At 32.1% G+C, this 17,783-nt stretch overlaps 1 protein-coding gene across 1 annotated transcript in view; it reads left to right on the forward strand.

Moving 5' to 3' along the window:
- LOC134696299 (aminopeptidase N-like) overlaps positions 1–11,179 on the forward strand; it is a 29,868-nt gene extending 18,689 nt beyond the window's left edge. Inside the window, exons 11-21 of the mRNA XM_063558013.1 lie at positions 118–278; positions 989–1,080; positions 3,329–3,471; positions 4,202–4,257; positions 6,571–6,718; positions 7,992–8,071; positions 8,538–8,648; positions 9,002–9,166; positions 9,600–9,746; positions 10,098–10,179; positions 10,637–11,179. Of these exons, the coding sequence (XP_063414083.1) occupies positions 118–278; positions 989–1,080; positions 3,329–3,471; positions 4,202–4,257; positions 6,571–6,718; positions 7,992–8,071; positions 8,538–8,648; positions 9,002–9,166; positions 9,600–9,746; positions 10,098–10,179; positions 10,637–10,801 (1,350 nt within the window). The 3' untranslated portion in view covers positions 10,802–11,179. The remainder of the gene's footprint in view (positions 1–117; positions 279–988; positions 1,081–3,328; positions 3,472–4,201; positions 4,258–6,570; positions 6,719–7,991; positions 8,072–8,537; positions 8,649–9,001; positions 9,167–9,599; positions 9,747–10,097; positions 10,180–10,636) is intronic.
- The last annotated feature ends 6,604 nt before the right edge of the window (positions 11,180–17,783 follow it).

Below are 17,783 nucleotides of genomic sequence, written 5' to 3' on the forward strand. Positions count from 1 at the left end.
GCCTTTAAATTTCAATGGAAAATATAAGATATATAATGCATTTCATTTCTTTAAAAACAAAATCGTTTACCACTAGAGCAGGAAACACTCAATAAATGTAACATATCATCGCTTCAGGAATCAAAAGCTAATGGAACTAATATAGATGTCAGAAGAGTAATGGATACATGGGTAGAACAGAAAAACTACCCTCTTATCACTGTTACAAGTACAAGTACTGGTTTCAAGTTAACACAGCAACGTTTCCTACTTAGAAACAGCAGTCAAGACAATCAAACGTAAGTCATTTATTTCAGGAAGTTAGTCCAATTATATTTTATTTGGTCTAATTTTCATTCAATTGTTTCACTGTTACGTAATAAAAGTACATGTATTTCTGAATAAAATGTAAATAGTGACGCTGATATGTAATTTATCTACCTAACTATACCGGTATAACTACTTCGAGTAATGGAAAACTTATTTATCATAAAAATAACAATATTTTCTCGGAGCGTGTGAACTGTATCACAGAGGCGACTCATCCGGGGATCCATATCTATTAGTTAAGTCTATAATAGCAGTCGTAGATTCAGTACAATTTCTTTATCATGAAAAGTAAAATAGCACAAATTCCGAATTATGAGGACAATTCAAAACGGAAAGTCCGTTATAAAATGGCAAATTAAAAGCTCAAACAAATCTTACAAATCGAAATCAACTGTCATTAATCTTGACTTGGTATAGACGTTTCGTTAATATGTAGAAAAAAGTGGATTAAATCTTGTTTAATAGCTATCTAAACCTTTCACTTGTATGACATAGAATTATAACACATGATGGCAAAATTTCTTATGGAATCGAACCCGATTTTCGAGCGTACGTCTGATAAATAATTTAGAAAGCTGTATGGTAGTTTAATTTGTCGTAGAACAAACGTTTTGCTATAGCTTGTAATGCAAATTGTAACGTCATATTCTTTTTTAAGTAGTGGTGATAATTTTTACAGATATTTATGGGAAATTCCAGTTACTTACACGACAAATGTACATCCAGATTTTGAACAAGATTATCGGAATATTACCTGGATGAATACGACAGGTAACATAAATTGATATCATACTTGATTTGTGTTATTCTTATATGTTACACATTGATATATAATTATTATAATTAATAAGGTATATAATTAATATACATAATTAATAAACACTACGGTGATCTATAGTTGTTAATTTTTGTGTCATTTTTGTCTCTTGTTGACAGTTGTCTTATTGACAATCATACCACATCTTCTTTTTTTATTATTTGAATGAAATGTTGGCTGTTAGGTGTTTTTGTGCAAGTGTATATGAATGACACATAAAAGACGTTGGCAATCTTTAGTGCCTGTTTATACCCATGCTCTATTTTCATTATTTCAACGGTTTCGGGCAAATGACATTTGACATTTACTTCCTATTTAACATTTTAATAATGTCGTCACTTTCACAGAGGAAGATATACTTTTTCCTCTTATTATTTCAGTTTTTTTTTTATCTTTTAATTTAACAAAGCCTTGAGGGGCCTCTAAGGCCGAGTGGTCTAAGTAGTTACTACTGTAATCACTAGTCAGTTAATACTGAGGTTGTGAGTTCGAACCCCGCTCGTCCGGGGGCACTCGACTCCAATCTTAATTGACTAGGATTATCAGTTTTCATATCGAAGGTCGATGGTTTTGTCCGGGCACTCCGGCATGATCCACCAATAAAACTGGCTCCCACGAAATAGCCTAAATGCGGTGTTTAAAAGTGGCGTTAAAACAAAAAAAATCAAATCAGATCAGAAAACTTTGTGCTGACCAAAACGTGTTCTTTTGACTTTGGTACGTAGGTCAATCTCTGTAAGACAACGTGTCGATCATCATCATGGCCTTTATCGCACCACAGGTAAATAATCACGTTGTGATTGGTTTAACGCCGTCACGTGGTGACCCCCTGTAAGACTGTAGGGGGTTAGTAAATTTCATAGGGGATTAAAGTCGCGGTAATGGTGACGTCATCTATTAATGTTGTAGTGTTTCATTGTTTGTTTTTCAATAATTACATTAGATGTAAGTTTCATTATAATACGTTATTCTGATTGGCTAACATGTTATTCCGTAAACAATTGCATCAGACAATAACATTTATCATGCATGATGACACGAGGTCCCACAAAAAAGTGCACATGTCAATTAAATAAAACTGGATAAAAATCGTGTTTTCATGATTTTAGCTAATAAAATTTAATTATAAGTATTGAATACTTCTTTTTGAAACTTTATAGGGTTGTAAAAGCGTTGACCGTGCGTACATTTTTAGAATGAAGCGCTTCCGCGCTTCATACAAAATGTACTTCGGTCAACGCTTTTACCACCCTATAAATTTACAAAAAGAAGCATTCAATTCTTAAATAAAGCGCAGCAGAAAAAGTCCAGCGTGCGATAAATTCGTTATTCGGTTAACTACTGACCCCTACGACTCTATAGAGGGTGAATAAAATCCATACGGCCGAACTCCCTATGAATTTTATTAACCCTCTATGGATCCGTAGGGGGTCAGTAGCGAACCCTCTATGGATCCATAGGGGGTCAGTAACGAACCATATAACTTATATTATGGGTATTAAACAGCGATCTCAGGGTAAAAATAGTTGATTCTATGGGTCATTGGTGCACAACTTCAAGAGGACTATGGATGATGAACTCCAACCTCAATGGTAAATATCAATTTTAGGATTGTTTTCATGTCGACCACAACACTATGAGACTTTTCGTTTGCCATTACAAGAACGTTTTCAATGCATCGAGGCGAAGGGTTCTCATTCAATATACCTCCTATAAAAAATGTACATTTATCATGAATATTCTAATTTGCCATGACAGTAACTTTCCACTTTTAGAATGTGTGTGTGTTATGCATTTTATTTTACTTGAGTTACACAAGATGAAGTGGGGACATCAATTTTTTGGGCTAAGTTTCATTTAACAAGCTGATTTGAATGCTTCGTTCCAATTGGAAAAAAAAGCCTCTCCATCTAACTTTAACGTTTATATTTTGATATGTTGCTGTAATACTGCTGTCACATGTTAGGATTGACCTTTCGGTTAAAGAATTCTCGTTTGTCAGTTGAATGTCTCTATAATGGACTGCATAATGTGGATTCCTTCATTGGGTAAGTCCATCGGGTTATCTAGTAGTTGCATCCAAGTTCGTTATATATTGACTATTTAATAATTCTCGTCTTATTTCGATGATAAGAAAATATATGTATATGTATTTACTTTAAATGCATTTGTACTAATGTTGGAGTTTTCATGATATTCCAGATATAACCATCGTGGTTAATGAAACTGCACATAGCAACTACAGCTGGATTATTTTTAATATCCAAGAATATGGTTACTTCCGAGTAAACTATGATATAGCCATTTGGAAAAAAATAAACGAACAACTTAATCACAATCATAATGTAAGCAGCTTATGTTACTTTTTGTTTTAGTTCTTCTGCTTCATTCTATACCCTAGATTTTTTAATGTATTTTATAATTTAATCTGATTAATTAACACTATATATAAAGTTAGAGTTGCTATAATTAAATTCTCTATCTGATGTAATATTTTAAAAGCTCGTATTTAACTCGAGGTTAATTAACTCTCATTAACCAAGAAGTCAGTATTTTGAATGTATAATGATAACAAAAGCTTTTAGTACAAAATATCGATAAATGAATGAAAATCACAATGTGGACTATTCTTTATGTTAACGTTGTTGGGTTTTTAGATTCTTACTGTACTGTTCTTGAAATATTTTGCTTTATTCAAATTGATAATTGATCTTCTACAATTTTATGAATTTCCCGTTTATAAAACTTTGATTTTTTCGAAAATCTAAGGATTTTCTTATCCCAGGCATAGATTACCGTAGCCGTATTTGGCACAACCTTTTGAAATTTTGGATCCTCAATGCTCTTCAACTTTGTACTTGTTTGGCTTTATAAATATTTTTATATGAGCGTCACTGATGAGTCTTATATAGACGAAGCGCGCGTCTGGCGTACTAAATTATAATAATTCTGGTACCTTTGATAACTAACTATATATACATTAAGTTATACAATTTTATGTAACAGTAATCAATAGATTTGACAAACAAATAAATGAAATGGCAACACCATAAGCATATACCTTTTCAAATGCAGATTATTCACGTGGTAAACAGAGCTGCTCTCATAAGTGATGCGTGGGCTTTTAATAAGTAAGTATTATAAATAATTGCATGCAAGACGTCTGGTTTTACCACCGTCAGATGTTATGCCGAGATCAAGTCGACTTCAGAAACATATGTGTTTAACACATGACTTTGTTCTGCCTTTTCATAAGATGGTATTTTGCATAAACATTTTATGAACTGACAAACGTTCAACGTATAGTGCATTGTGAAGCTTTCCATCTAGCTATTGTTCACATTTACAAATCAACAATTAAAAGGCCACATAAGGACAATAACAAATTAATTATTTTTTTAAAGCAAATACAAATGAAAAATCATTTAAAAAAAAATCAAGAGTTTACATTCTAATATGACGTTCTTATTACGCTTTGTAAACAAAGCCGTGTTCTAATGAGCATAAAAAATATGTTTGACACATGCGCACGAACTTACTGTGTATATAATCGTTATTTCCATCGTTATCCTTTAAAATGTATACATTTAAGCAGCTAGCATAAACTTTTATTATATATTTTCATTAAACAACATAAATTTACCCTGCTAGTGTTTTTTAAACATATCAAATATGCATTGTAATGCACAGACTCCTCGGGGAGGAAACAGGAAAAGCCAAACGTTTTTACGGTATTTTCTTACGCTTCGACCTATAAAAATACTACATTTGTCCTATTAGAATCGAAATAATTCCTTTATGTCATGCTCTATGCTCATTTTAACAAGTGTAGGCATTATATTTGACAAAATTTTACACCTCGCTTACCCTCAGTGTAAAATATCGACAAATATAATGCCTACCCATGTTAAAATGAGCATAGAGCATGACATGAAGGAATTATTTCTTAAATAGAGTATTTAACAATGAGAAAAGGTTTCTGGACTCCCCGTATCACACTTAACCTTGGTAAATAAAAGCAATAGGATTATACGCTATTCAATAGCCATAATTTAAATCCGGGTCACAAACCAAAACCGACTGAAACAAATCAACTATAAATGGACAAAATGGAGCAACCGAAACGTTGAACAGGTATAAAAACCAACGCCAACACTCATAGAAACGGACTATGTGATCACAACTTCCATATTCCTGACTTGGTAAAGGACACTGTAAAGAAAATAGTGGGTTCAACCGGGTTTCTTTGCTATCCTTTCATCTCACTTGTATGGCAGTTACATAAAATTCGTTAACTTTTCAATGAAATCAATATGTCCTATGTTGATTCTAAATATTGAGAACATTCCATTATTATACATCTACTGACTTTATGTGAAGTTGTATTTTTAACCAGGTTCAGTTCCGATATTATAATAAATATTTGATCATTTTCTTGTCAAACGATTGTATCCACATGAAGAATATATAAAAGAAGTATCATGCCTTACCCACACACCAATCAAAATCACAACCAACTATATGTACACCAAGAGTAAATTCATACGTACGCATTTCCAGTTAAAGTTATCAAAAGAGGGACTAAAAATACAAAAGGGACAGTCAAACTCATAAATCTTAAACAAACTGACAACGCCATGGCTAAAAATGAAAAAGACAAACAGAAAAACAATAGTACACATGACACAACATAGAAAACTAAAGAATAAACAACACGAACCCCACCAAAAACTAGGGGTGATCTCAGGTGCTCCGGAAGGGTAAGCAGATCCTGCTCCACATGCGGCACCCGTCGTGTTGCTTATGTGATTACAAATCCGGTAAATAGTCTAATTCGGTAGGTCAAATTCATGAAAGGGAAGGGGATTGTAGTTACGACGTAAGGAACATATCGAACATATCCGATATCATTTGTGAAACGGTTATTCCATAACGGTCAACCAACTCGTGATGGCGTCCGTAAAATTTACGAAGGGATGATTTCAACTTCACCATTTGGAACTCTTGATTTAATAGCTTCCTTATAATGTATAAGGGAACAAAATGTTTTAACATATTGGCGGGAGATACCAAGGACATTATCAACTCATTAGAAACTAATGTTGCAATGACAAAATAACGACAGACAACGAACGAAAACTAGGTCAACAAAACATAAAAGCAGAGAACTTAAAAATAAAGACTAAAGTAACACGAAACCAACTAAAATCATTAGCCAACTAATGTACTCCGGATTGGAAGGCTGATATTGTAGAAACCGCCATATATGCATGGTTCTTATGATATGAACAAATTCGAAACAAAGTCTCATTTGATTATCTGTGCTCATTTTGATTGTGTCTTTAAATAACGCATGTTGCATGAGTGTAATCTGCAAAGCCCTAACTACCTTTATGAATACCAAAAGAGCGGTTCTCTAAAGAAATTTATTTTTACTTTTTTAGAGCAGGCATTTTGGATATAGAGACTGCTTTGCACACGTTGGATTATCTAAATAACGAAACAGAATATATTCCTTGGGGAGCAGCAGTAAAAGAATTAGCATACCTAGATAGAATGTTGGTTTCAACACAAGTTTATGGAAATTTTGAAGTATGTATTTGAAAAATGCAATAACATGAAAACTATATTGACAGAATTTGTTAATGATATATATCAATATTGATGTTATCTTAACAGACGAAATAATGAGTCATTTTAAAAGTTGTTAATGTCTTGTATATGCCTTTAAGTAGTTCTATTGAACTCCTTGTTTTATATTTAGATTCTTAGGGAGAGGGTAATTGTTAATGCATATGTTGTGTACATGAGTTAAGTGCATTACATGTTATTAGTGTTCAAGGTTGTCCAATAGTCTTTGAATGGTTAGTTTATTTAATTTTGACTGAACATGTTGTATGTCTCCTTTGTCGAACAATCCGCATTTTTCTTTATTGAAAAGGTATAGTTGATAAAATGATGTGTGGATTCAACGCCCATGCGTACAGAAAAGGCAACCATTGCATGTACCAAGTTGCATAATTGTTATCGAAACAGATATGCAAAGTGATACACAAAACCATATGCATATATCGTGCCTTCTATTCCAAGCGGTAGACAGCTTTAACAAATTTTATATTTTTTGCTTTTCAATTTTGTTTTTGATTTGAATTCAAACATTTTGAACCTAGAGATAATGATGACTAGAATGAAGACGACTAGAATGAACACGAAGAACCCTGCGTCTTGTGTGTTTCATTATAAACCTGGTGTCTTAAATCAGTGTTAACAACCACTGGATCAATGTCATTGCGGGTTGCCGTTTTGTCCATATAGGGTATCAAATGCCCAGTAGTCCCGTAGACAGTGCTCAAGTGCGGACATCAAATAACATTGGTAGTGTTACTCTCTGTTTTAAAACGGCAAGGGTTTTCAACCTAGAGCTAGAACCAACATACCCAGCCAGATAAGGATGAAGATTTGGAATTATTTTATTGCAATGTTCTGCTTCTCTTTTCATAATTACTGCTTCTCAATATAACGAATTCTGAATTTAGACATTTTCATTATGGTCATTACGTATAATGTACAATGAGAAGAAGATCTTTAAAAAAAATTCGTATTAATTGAAATTCCTGCATGGCCACTTGAAGACATATTGATTTTTTTATTAATCGTGACTCTATAAGCAAAGCTTTGTTTGGATATGGCACACATTTATGCTTGAATTGCTTTTATTACATGGCATCTTTTTTACTTGATAAATTAATACAAATACTTTAAACAAAATCACCAGCTTAATATATCTGCAGACCAGTCCAACACAAATTAAACTTTTTTGTTTTTTTAGATATTTATTAATACTTATGTTCTTCTATTTTTAAAGCGCTTCATGATTGACAAAGTTAACAAGACTTTTATGGAACACCAGCTCAATATATCTATAAAGCAGTCAGTTCAGAAAATGTAAGTAATCAGGTTTTTTTTATTCTGATATATCAATGCAAGATAAAATATTACAAATAGAGTAAATTTGTTCGTTTCTGTGACACAATATTATATTCTTAATGTTTATATGGCCCTTTGGCTAAAATGGATTTTCCCGTCAAAATTTAAAAAAAATGAATATAAGTGCACTGCAAAATCTGGTCAGGTTTTAAGTTTTCTAAAACATAAGATATATTTAATAATTTTTTACTTAGGGCATGCTCTGCCTTGAAACTTTTCCAAGTGCACAAGTTTGTCTGTACTCTGAGTAAATTTTTAGGTTCAAATGCAGCTCTTTTAGACGAAGGGTCCACATGAACCTTAAGACAACTATTTGGAAAATAAAAAATATATTGAATGGGTTTTCAAATTTTCTCATTTTCTCAATTTTAGTCGAGACTTATAAGAAATGTATTGTTGACTATTTTTTCTCGTTTGTTTACAGATTGCTTCAGAGTTCTGTAGCCAGTCGTGCATGTAAATATGGTATTAAAACATGCACAGATGAGGCTACGATGATATTCAATGCATGGAGAGACAAAATAGAAGAATACATGTAAGTTAATGATAAAGTTGGGTGTTTCAATGTTTTTATTCTTTTATTATAAAGTTATACGCACACATACTCACGATATATGAAATTGTTACAAAAAGATATGCCCTCAATAAACATGTTATTTTGCTGCATCTAAATCATTTTTTCATTCGAATGGAAATTTTGGTTTACCAAGGCACAACAAGGACTTTGTCATAGCTACATAACACTTCTTTTAGTTATGTACTTCTATTAAACCTCTTTCTCGGAATCTTAAGCATATAATGTCATCGTGCAATTTTACTTTGTTGTATTGTCCAATATATTTAAGATCGCACAAAGAAAATTATTGATTTTTTGTTCATACATTTTAGCATAGCCCCAGATATAAGACGAACTGTATTATGTACAGCTCTGAGACATGGCAGTTCAGAAGACTGGGATTTCCTCTTCAGTAGATATGCTAACAGTTCCTCCAATGATCAAAGAACTTACTTAGATGCATTGAGCTGTTCTACAGACAACTGGGTTTTACACAGGTAAATTATATCATGGGATTCATTTGAATTACTAAGTCACTGTAATCATTGATATATCTCAAATAAAAGTCCTTGTTAAAGATATTTTCTTTTTATGCAAATGAGACACAGAGCATATCAATTTTCTTATATAAATAAAAAAAATGAAAACAAAACACGTCATTCATTGTCATTTCCATCATAGCTGAATTATAATAAATTCGTTAACAATTTTAACCATTTGACTTTAACACTGTATTCGGAAAGGCATTTTTCTCGCTGTGTTGAAGACCCATTGGTGGCCTTCTACTGTTTTCTGCTCGTTGGTCGGTCTGTTGTCTATTTGACACATTCCTCGTTTCCATTCTAAATTATATTTTACATCTTACTTGTAAAGTTAATTTTTACAATCCGCTTTCCGTGCAATGAACGAATATTTTTTTTCATTTTAAAGGTATCTTGATTATAGCATAGGAAGAGGCGACTCAACAATTCGATCACAAGATGCTCGTTTTGCAATCTTGGCTGTAGCTTCAAACCCTCTAGGTCTGCAAATGACTTGGAGGTTTGTTCGTTCGAATTGGAAGTTTATTGTCGAAAAGTAAGTACAGTTAGTGCGACTATTTTTCTAATATCTCTTATTTACATTTACAAAATATTATGTTACTTTTTTCAAGTTACGAAGTTATATATACATCTATATAACATGCAATTCAAATTGCATTTAGTATCTGACTTATGTGCAATATAAGTAATGCTATAAGAATTATGTTTTTAGAAGTTGATAGATTGCAAACATTGCATTAATTGAAATTAATGTATTATAATGATGTTCCTTTCACAATACATTATAAGTATATTTTTAATGCAATATTGTTAATAGTTATAGTCAATAAGGAAAACTCACTTCTTCCATACTAGTGTATGTAAATGATATCTGTATTGCTTGTAGGTCTGGACTGGACAGTTATGCGCTAAATCAGATTGTTTTTGGAATGGCAAGGTTATTGTATACAAATTATGATATAGCAGAGGTATGTTGTGTTATAAAGCATTTAACAATAGAGAATCTAATCGTGTTTAATTTTGTGTTTAAGGGCTGTCAAGAGTTATATCCGGATTGTTTTCGTTTTAATGTGATTTATCATTTAATTTGAACTATCTCTAATGATATTTTCTGTTGTGGTACGGAAAGAGTCACGTAATAATCGTATTTAAGAAAATTAACTAATCTTTGTTAATAATTAATGTTAAATTATTATTTAGCAGTGTGTAGACCATCTTAAAGAAGGCAAATTTTGCCATTCTAGGTAAATATTTGCAAGTATTAGCGATATAGGTGTAAACGAACCTATTTGTACTTTTTCAATTCTCTTAAATTTAACATCTCTATAATTGATTTAACAATTCATGAAATACTAAAACTAATTAAAATTGTACGACACTTATTATTTGTATAACTTTTTTTAACAATGGTTACTCTTTTTGTAGGTTGAAAAGTGGGAAACAGAACACTTGGAGTTAGCTAATTCTTTAAAATTAAATGGATTTAAACAAGGAATTGAAACCATTAATAATAATAAAGCCTGGGTCGATCACAATTATGATGCTATGGCAGGTTGGCTAGAGACAAATTATCCTAATAAGAACTTGTGACAGTAATATTAGAAAATGGAATCAAATTGTGCATTTTGTTAAGAAAAGAAAGCAATTACTCTGGGATTTGTTCGTAATTTTTTTTAGAATTTGTGTTGTGTTCCCTGTTCTCGATGCTTCTTATTTGCTTTGTCAGTATTTTAGATCTGTCGAACATATATTAATATCACTACATGTTTAAATTACTTAATATCTTATGCTTAACATCGACAATAATTATAAGAAGGTATTAAATTGGCTATAATATAAAAAAAAATTGATAACATTCCTTTTCATGTATCCATTTTGTAATTCTTCCGATTTATGATTATAATTTTATGAATTGCCATTACTTTGCCTCTTCGTAGTTGTTTCTGTTCCATTTTTATGTTGTATTATTTAGATAAAAAAATCTTTTTACACTTCTTCAATTCGTTAAATGAGCTGTGATAAAAAAAAAGTCTTTTAAATTTGTATTGATGCAGCAGTGTTAACCATATAAATAGTGCTATGGCCAAATTACATCATATTCGAATAAAGGCAACAGTAGTATACCGTTGTTCAAACTCGTAAATCTATGGAAAAAAATCGGGATAACAAACTAAAACTGAGGGAAACGCATTAAATATAAGAGGAGAAAAACGACACAACATTAAAATGTAACACACACAGAAACGGACTGAGCATTCGAAACTTGTAAAGATTGTCTTCTGCGTAAGAACATGACATACCTGAATCAAACTTGGCAAAAACAAAAAAAATTAAAGCGTTTGATATTTATCAATCAAGAACATTTCGATAAAAGATTTTCTTCGATCGGTAAAAATTATTTTCATTTAAAGTACTTTCAAGTTTTAATCTTAGTCAAGGTAAAAGTGTAAAAGTCCCCTGACTGTCATTTGGTACCGCTGCTAATTATGATATTCGCTATTAATGTTCTGACGTTATGACGATAGATGTGTATTGAAATAAATAAACTCAAACTCATCATAGATACCAGGATCAAAATTTTATTTATTACGCCAGACGCGCGGTTCGTCTATAAAAATAGACTCATCTAAATTAAATATTATATAATGGGTATGTTTTAATTTACAAAGTCATCAAATATATCTTCTTTAAATCCTTCTAAATTCGCACAATACTTAATTTATCTTTCTATTTCGTATGTACATTCATTTGAATTTACTTTCAATTGGGGTACATTGTCCATGCAAATATCGGATGAAGAATCTGACAAAGACAATATACTTATCATTTTGTAATCAAGGTGTTTTATCCTTGGTAAACTTATGAGCGACACTTTGACTTAAACAGTATAATGACACACTCCAGATCTTCACTCCAGTCTGTGACCATATAAGTTTAAATTGATTAATTCAAGAAAATTTTTAAAAACGTCCAAGTACACTGAAATTTGGAGATGTTATGGATTAAAACATAAGAATAATTTCCTTTATTACAAGATGCATACCAGCATTCAAATCTCTATATTCTAAGTATAAATCGTCATGGTATTACTTTCTCCAACACATTTTAAAAACTCTTCCTGGTTCTGCAAATCTGAATGATGGGTAAAATATTTCATATAATACCATCAGGAAAATATTAAAAGAGACGTACATACAAATTTTGGAAGGATCAACTGACCAAGAAATCAGAAGGAGAGGCCCGCACTTGTGTGACAGTTAGGGATAATTATGGTTTCGAAAAGTATCTTTATAAATAGCATAACAAAATTTTAGCGTAGGAGATCTTTTACAAAATTGAGGGTGTCATCTTACCATTTGCAGATTAAAATAGAACGATACCAGGGTACTCCTCCAAACCTTAGACCGTATGTCAGCAATGTAATTCTGGTAATATTGAAAATGAAGTTCATTTTCTCTTTTATTGCACAAAATATAACGAAGACAGACACTATGTATCTCACATCTGAATCATGTTCCAATTTCGTTAACTTAAATTCCCAAGAGAAGTTGCTACGGCTGCTGTCTTGTGATACATAATATAACTCAACTGTATGAAAACAGTTGTGTATATTCCTGGTTAAACACTGCTAATAGCAGATTTATATTCCATGTTTCGCAAAATTAGTTATTGTTGTTATTAAAAAAAAAAAAAAAATTAAGTGACAGGATTCAGTTTCTCTATTTATTTGTGTTCAGCTGCTTCTGACACAAGGAGGATTGCTGTAATTGCCTATCGCAGTCAACAGTATATCCTACAGCATCGTCCCTTGAATTGGTGTCTCCTATACCTTTATACAGATGAACAAATTTATTGTCATTTGTCTATTATAATATCTGTCACGTTATATAATTTACAATGTTTTTTGCATATACTTTCATTATTGGTTATTGTATAAATGCCCGCTTTGGGACCCTGATTGGAAATACTGTTGACTGCGATAGGCAATTACAGCAATCCTCCTCGTGTCAGAAGCAGATAAACACAAATAAATAGAGAAACTGAATCCTGATTGGCTGACATTATTTTGTTCTGAGCCCATAGACATAATTTACTCATGTGACCGTGACGTCATCAACGTTTTTTCATGGTTTTCATGGTTTAAAATGGAATTTAGAATTAAATTATAAGAAATTACTGTAATATTTTTTCTGTCTATTCGAAATAACATAAAAAATGTGATGCACACTGTTAAATAACCCGCTACGCGCGTTATTCAGTGTGCACCAAATTGTTTATGTTATTTCTTCATAGACAGAAAAAATATTACAGTCATTCCTTAAATATTTAATTATTTACGAGAAATATGCAATTTACTATCATTGTCATAAACTCTAAATACGGCAAATAGTTGAAAAGAAATTGATAAATTAAACATATCTATAACCGCTAAACGAACCCCTATTGAGACAAACTCGACAAACAGTTATGAATACAAATATGAATATTACTTAGAATTGACGGTCATCCTTTAAAAGTTACGGTCATCCATAACAATTTACGGCCATCTTTTAACCAATTACGGTCAGCCTTGTTATGAATCGCTAATCCTGTTACGGTCATCTCGATTACGATTTACGGTCATCCTAGCGAATTTTTCAAATCCAAATTCCCGTTTTATACACGTTCCTCGGTAAAGATTTGTGACTTCCGTGTGAATCTTTTATAAATTACATCGTATCAAAGTATGCTTTGTAAAGAAAATGATGTAGAAACAGACAATAAAAATACTGACCTAATTTTTCATCCGACATCTTGGGATGACCGTGAATGCAGTTACGGTCATCAGCTTTACCCCAGTGACGTTTTAAAGTAATCGACCCCATTTCTGGTTAGTTACAGTCCGATATGCGATTTAAATAGAACAAAAGAATTCGACCTCTTGTGTTTAGAAGGTAGAAAAGTGAAATAAACTTTGTTTACGGTTGTCAAGATGTCACAAAAGTTACTTTCCGTAAAGTCATTATAAATATTTGCATTGTAAACAATGCAACTTACAAAAAAAATCGTTTTTAAAACGACCATAAGTCAAGTTGTTACGTTATTTAGGGGGTCTCCTTATAAACTGCTACTTTTTTTTGCCCGACATAGACAAAATCTGGGAAAAATTACAAAAATTGAAAAATGAATTGTCAATCGTTTAAGACCATTCCCAAAGTGGCACACCTAAATTTGACATTTGTACGCAATTTCAAAGTTAGATGTTATATGACGGGGTTTTGTTAATTAATTTACGCATCGAACACACCCCGTCCTACATATGTAACATCACATGACTTTTGAGTGATTTAAATTTCTTTTTTTTTAATAATACTTGCATGTTTGACACGTTTTCTTCTTAAACAATTATAATTACACTGACAGTTTTAATTTCTGTATTATTTAAAAAGGTTTTGTTACACATTTTGTTACATCTTAGTTATACAGTTACTAGGATTGGTTGACCATTGTGAAGTTGAGTTTTTGGGGTAGCATAGATTTATATCGTTGTATTCCTTTTGTTTGTGTTAACCAACTGTACTTTCGGAATTATTTTTTTTTTATACATCATGTATTGATCTTGTAATTTAGTTTGCGTCCTTTTTCTTTGGTGTCATAGTTTAGCTATGTTTGTGTTCGATCATACAGTATTAAATTATCTTTCTTAATAGTTTATCTACAGTGGAAAATTTGCAAGACATTATTTAACAGTTTTACATTGGACTCAATTTTATTATAGTTTATCACATAAAGACTCGATTGTATTATAGTTCTTTACTCGAATAACAGTCCCACTGATAGTTTTTCACAACTCAGAAACAGATTCAAGAATATCAAAGTTCCCTTATATTAATTTTCACCGTATACGGTGGCTCACTCTATTTTACTCATACATGCCCACTATTACAAGTCAAGTACTATAGTAGTACACGAGTGTCTTCATATTTCATGTACTACACATGTGGTGGATCCAAACAAATTATTAAGGGGGCCCACTAGCTGTCCAAGAGGGGGCTTGCTCCACTCATACTTCAGCGATTCCACATCAAATCAACCATTGTTCCCCCACAAACGGGTGGGCCTGGCCCCCTGAAAACCCATCTTTATCGGTCTCTGCTTGCATATGTTACTCGAGTGTGAAATATGCAACAATACTTTACTGACCAAAGCAAGCCAGGAAACAATCACTCAACAAGGAAGTAAGTTAATCATTTGACTTCAAAGGGGTATGATTTTCTTGTCAGAGCGATGTTTTTTTTAATGAATCTTACCCCCACTTTATTTCACCATTTGAAGTTCAATTTTCGTTCCCGTATATTAATAACCAGCGCAACGACTTCATTATCTTTTTATATATATACAAATAAAGACTTCCTTTGCACTGTACAAACCAATATTCAATGATGAATCCAGAACTTTACATTGGGCGGGGGGCTGACTATGTTAAGAAGTGCCCGCTCCAGTGTTCAGTGATTCCCTATATTTTTCCGACGAAAGCCCCCCCCCCCCCCCCCCTTATGCTCTTGAAAACGTTACTTTTATACATACTTACTTCCATGTTATTGTCTCAAGACTTCGGTCTCTGCACCAAACACTTACAATCAACCAACGGCTTGGGTTAAATTGTACTTACTAGACAGTCTTTGATAATCTGTTACAGTTTTGTACAAGAGTTGGTCCTTTGTTGTTTTAAAAATAAAATCGAAACTATTATGATGTTATGGAAAATATCGAGTTTGCTTAATATTGACAAATAAAAAACTCAAGTCACATGGTAATGTTTTGGATGCTTAAACCTTTGACATATTTTGTAAGTTGAAAAATGAATATATTAAAGACATTTTTGGGTGTTAACATTTACGGTTGACTGGCATATTTTATGTAGAATGTACAACCTGTTTTATTTTATTTTTTTTAAATATAGCTTTAAACAAAATTCCGAAAATTAAGCATATGTTCTTGAACAGGGCTCCCATTTAAAAAAAAAAAAAGAGTTCAAGTTCTTTGAACTAAGAGAAAAGTGAAACCAATGGCACTGCTATAGTATATCATCTCAGAAATTATATAAATTATTACCATCAGTATTATAACTAGATGAAGGATGCATTCACATCTCTTATGTTATGGATGCGTTTGACAAATTCTGTAAAAAAAAAAACGAGTTCCTATTGTGGCATGATTTTATTCATATAGATTATTTCTCCTACATATCTTTATATAATATTTGTTTCTTTAGTTCAAATCGGAATCTCTGATTATCATCTGGTACGTTAAAACCTCTCCTCTCTGTTCCATGCCTCTGGTCGACATTTGTACTTCAGAATAATTGCTTACTGTCAGATGTATAGCAGAACTTCCACTTAACTTCTTGATAAAAGTGCTGTCTATCACCCTTTTCGACACTGCAAACAAAAAATCGAACATGCGATGAAAGAGGGGTTGCAACCACATGTTCCCCGTACAAACGGATCGGAACTCAGAGCTCATTCCCGGATCTGCCACCGAGTTTACACATCAGATGCATCACAAAATATAAATATGTTTGAAATATACCAGAACATGAAATAAAGAAAAATATAAATCGAAAATGTTGAATTATCATTTATGTCTACGAAACCACCAGATCCTACTTAATTGACCATGTTTTCAAATCATATGAAATGTTTTCATTGGTGTTCACTTGTAAGAAAAATGCACTGAATTTATTGTTAGCTAAATTATCAATGTTAGGTTATGCAGTTATTGCATATTCTTCAGAGCTGGATCTTTAACTAATGAAATGAAAAAAAAGGGGATGGACATGCGTACTAAACATTTGTCTGATTTTACAACATATCTAACAAACATGTGAGAAAAAATAGTTGTTATGTTATTTTGGTCACGTATTTTAAAGCACCCCCTCCCCTCCCCCCCCATCCCTATTTTTTGGTAATATATTACATCACCTTTTTTTTTAGTAAGGAAAAAGAACGCGATAGTACTATAATGTACGACTTCAGAGTTTCATATCATTTACATTTAACATGTTTATCGGATTTTTTTTATTTACTATCAATGTTGAACCGTTAATTTTTAGCGGATTTTTTTTAACTACCAATGAACCGTTCAACATTGATAGTAAACAAAAATCCGATAAAAAAATGTTGAATGTAAATGATCTGAACCTCCGGTCTTATAATAAAGGACAATATATAAGACTTCTGAGTCTGAGGTTCATATCATTTACATTCAGCGGTTTTATCGGGGTTTTTTTTAAAACTATGAACCGTTCAACATGAAAAGTAAAAAAAATCCGATATAAAAACGTTGAATATGATTGATATATATGAACCTCTTATATTATAGCACTACGGTAAATAGAATAACTGAAATCCAGTTAATTAACTAGTGTGGAATTCTATTTTAAACCACTTTATGAGTGTGTATTATATAATGTTACAATGTAACAAACCTATCAAACACACCGTGAAAATAACATCATCTCCCTTAGAAATGCTTAACGACAAGACACAAAAAACTGCTACCTTTTTTTGCCCTATGCCACATAAATATG

Source organism: Mytilus trossulus, chromosome 14 (assembly GCF_036588685.1).
Source record: "Mytilus trossulus isolate FHL-02 chromosome 14, PNRI_Mtr1.1.1.hap1, whole genome shotgun sequence".
Taxonomy (NCBI): Eukaryota; Metazoa; Mollusca; class Bivalvia; order Mytilida; family Mytilidae; genus Mytilus; species Mytilus trossulus.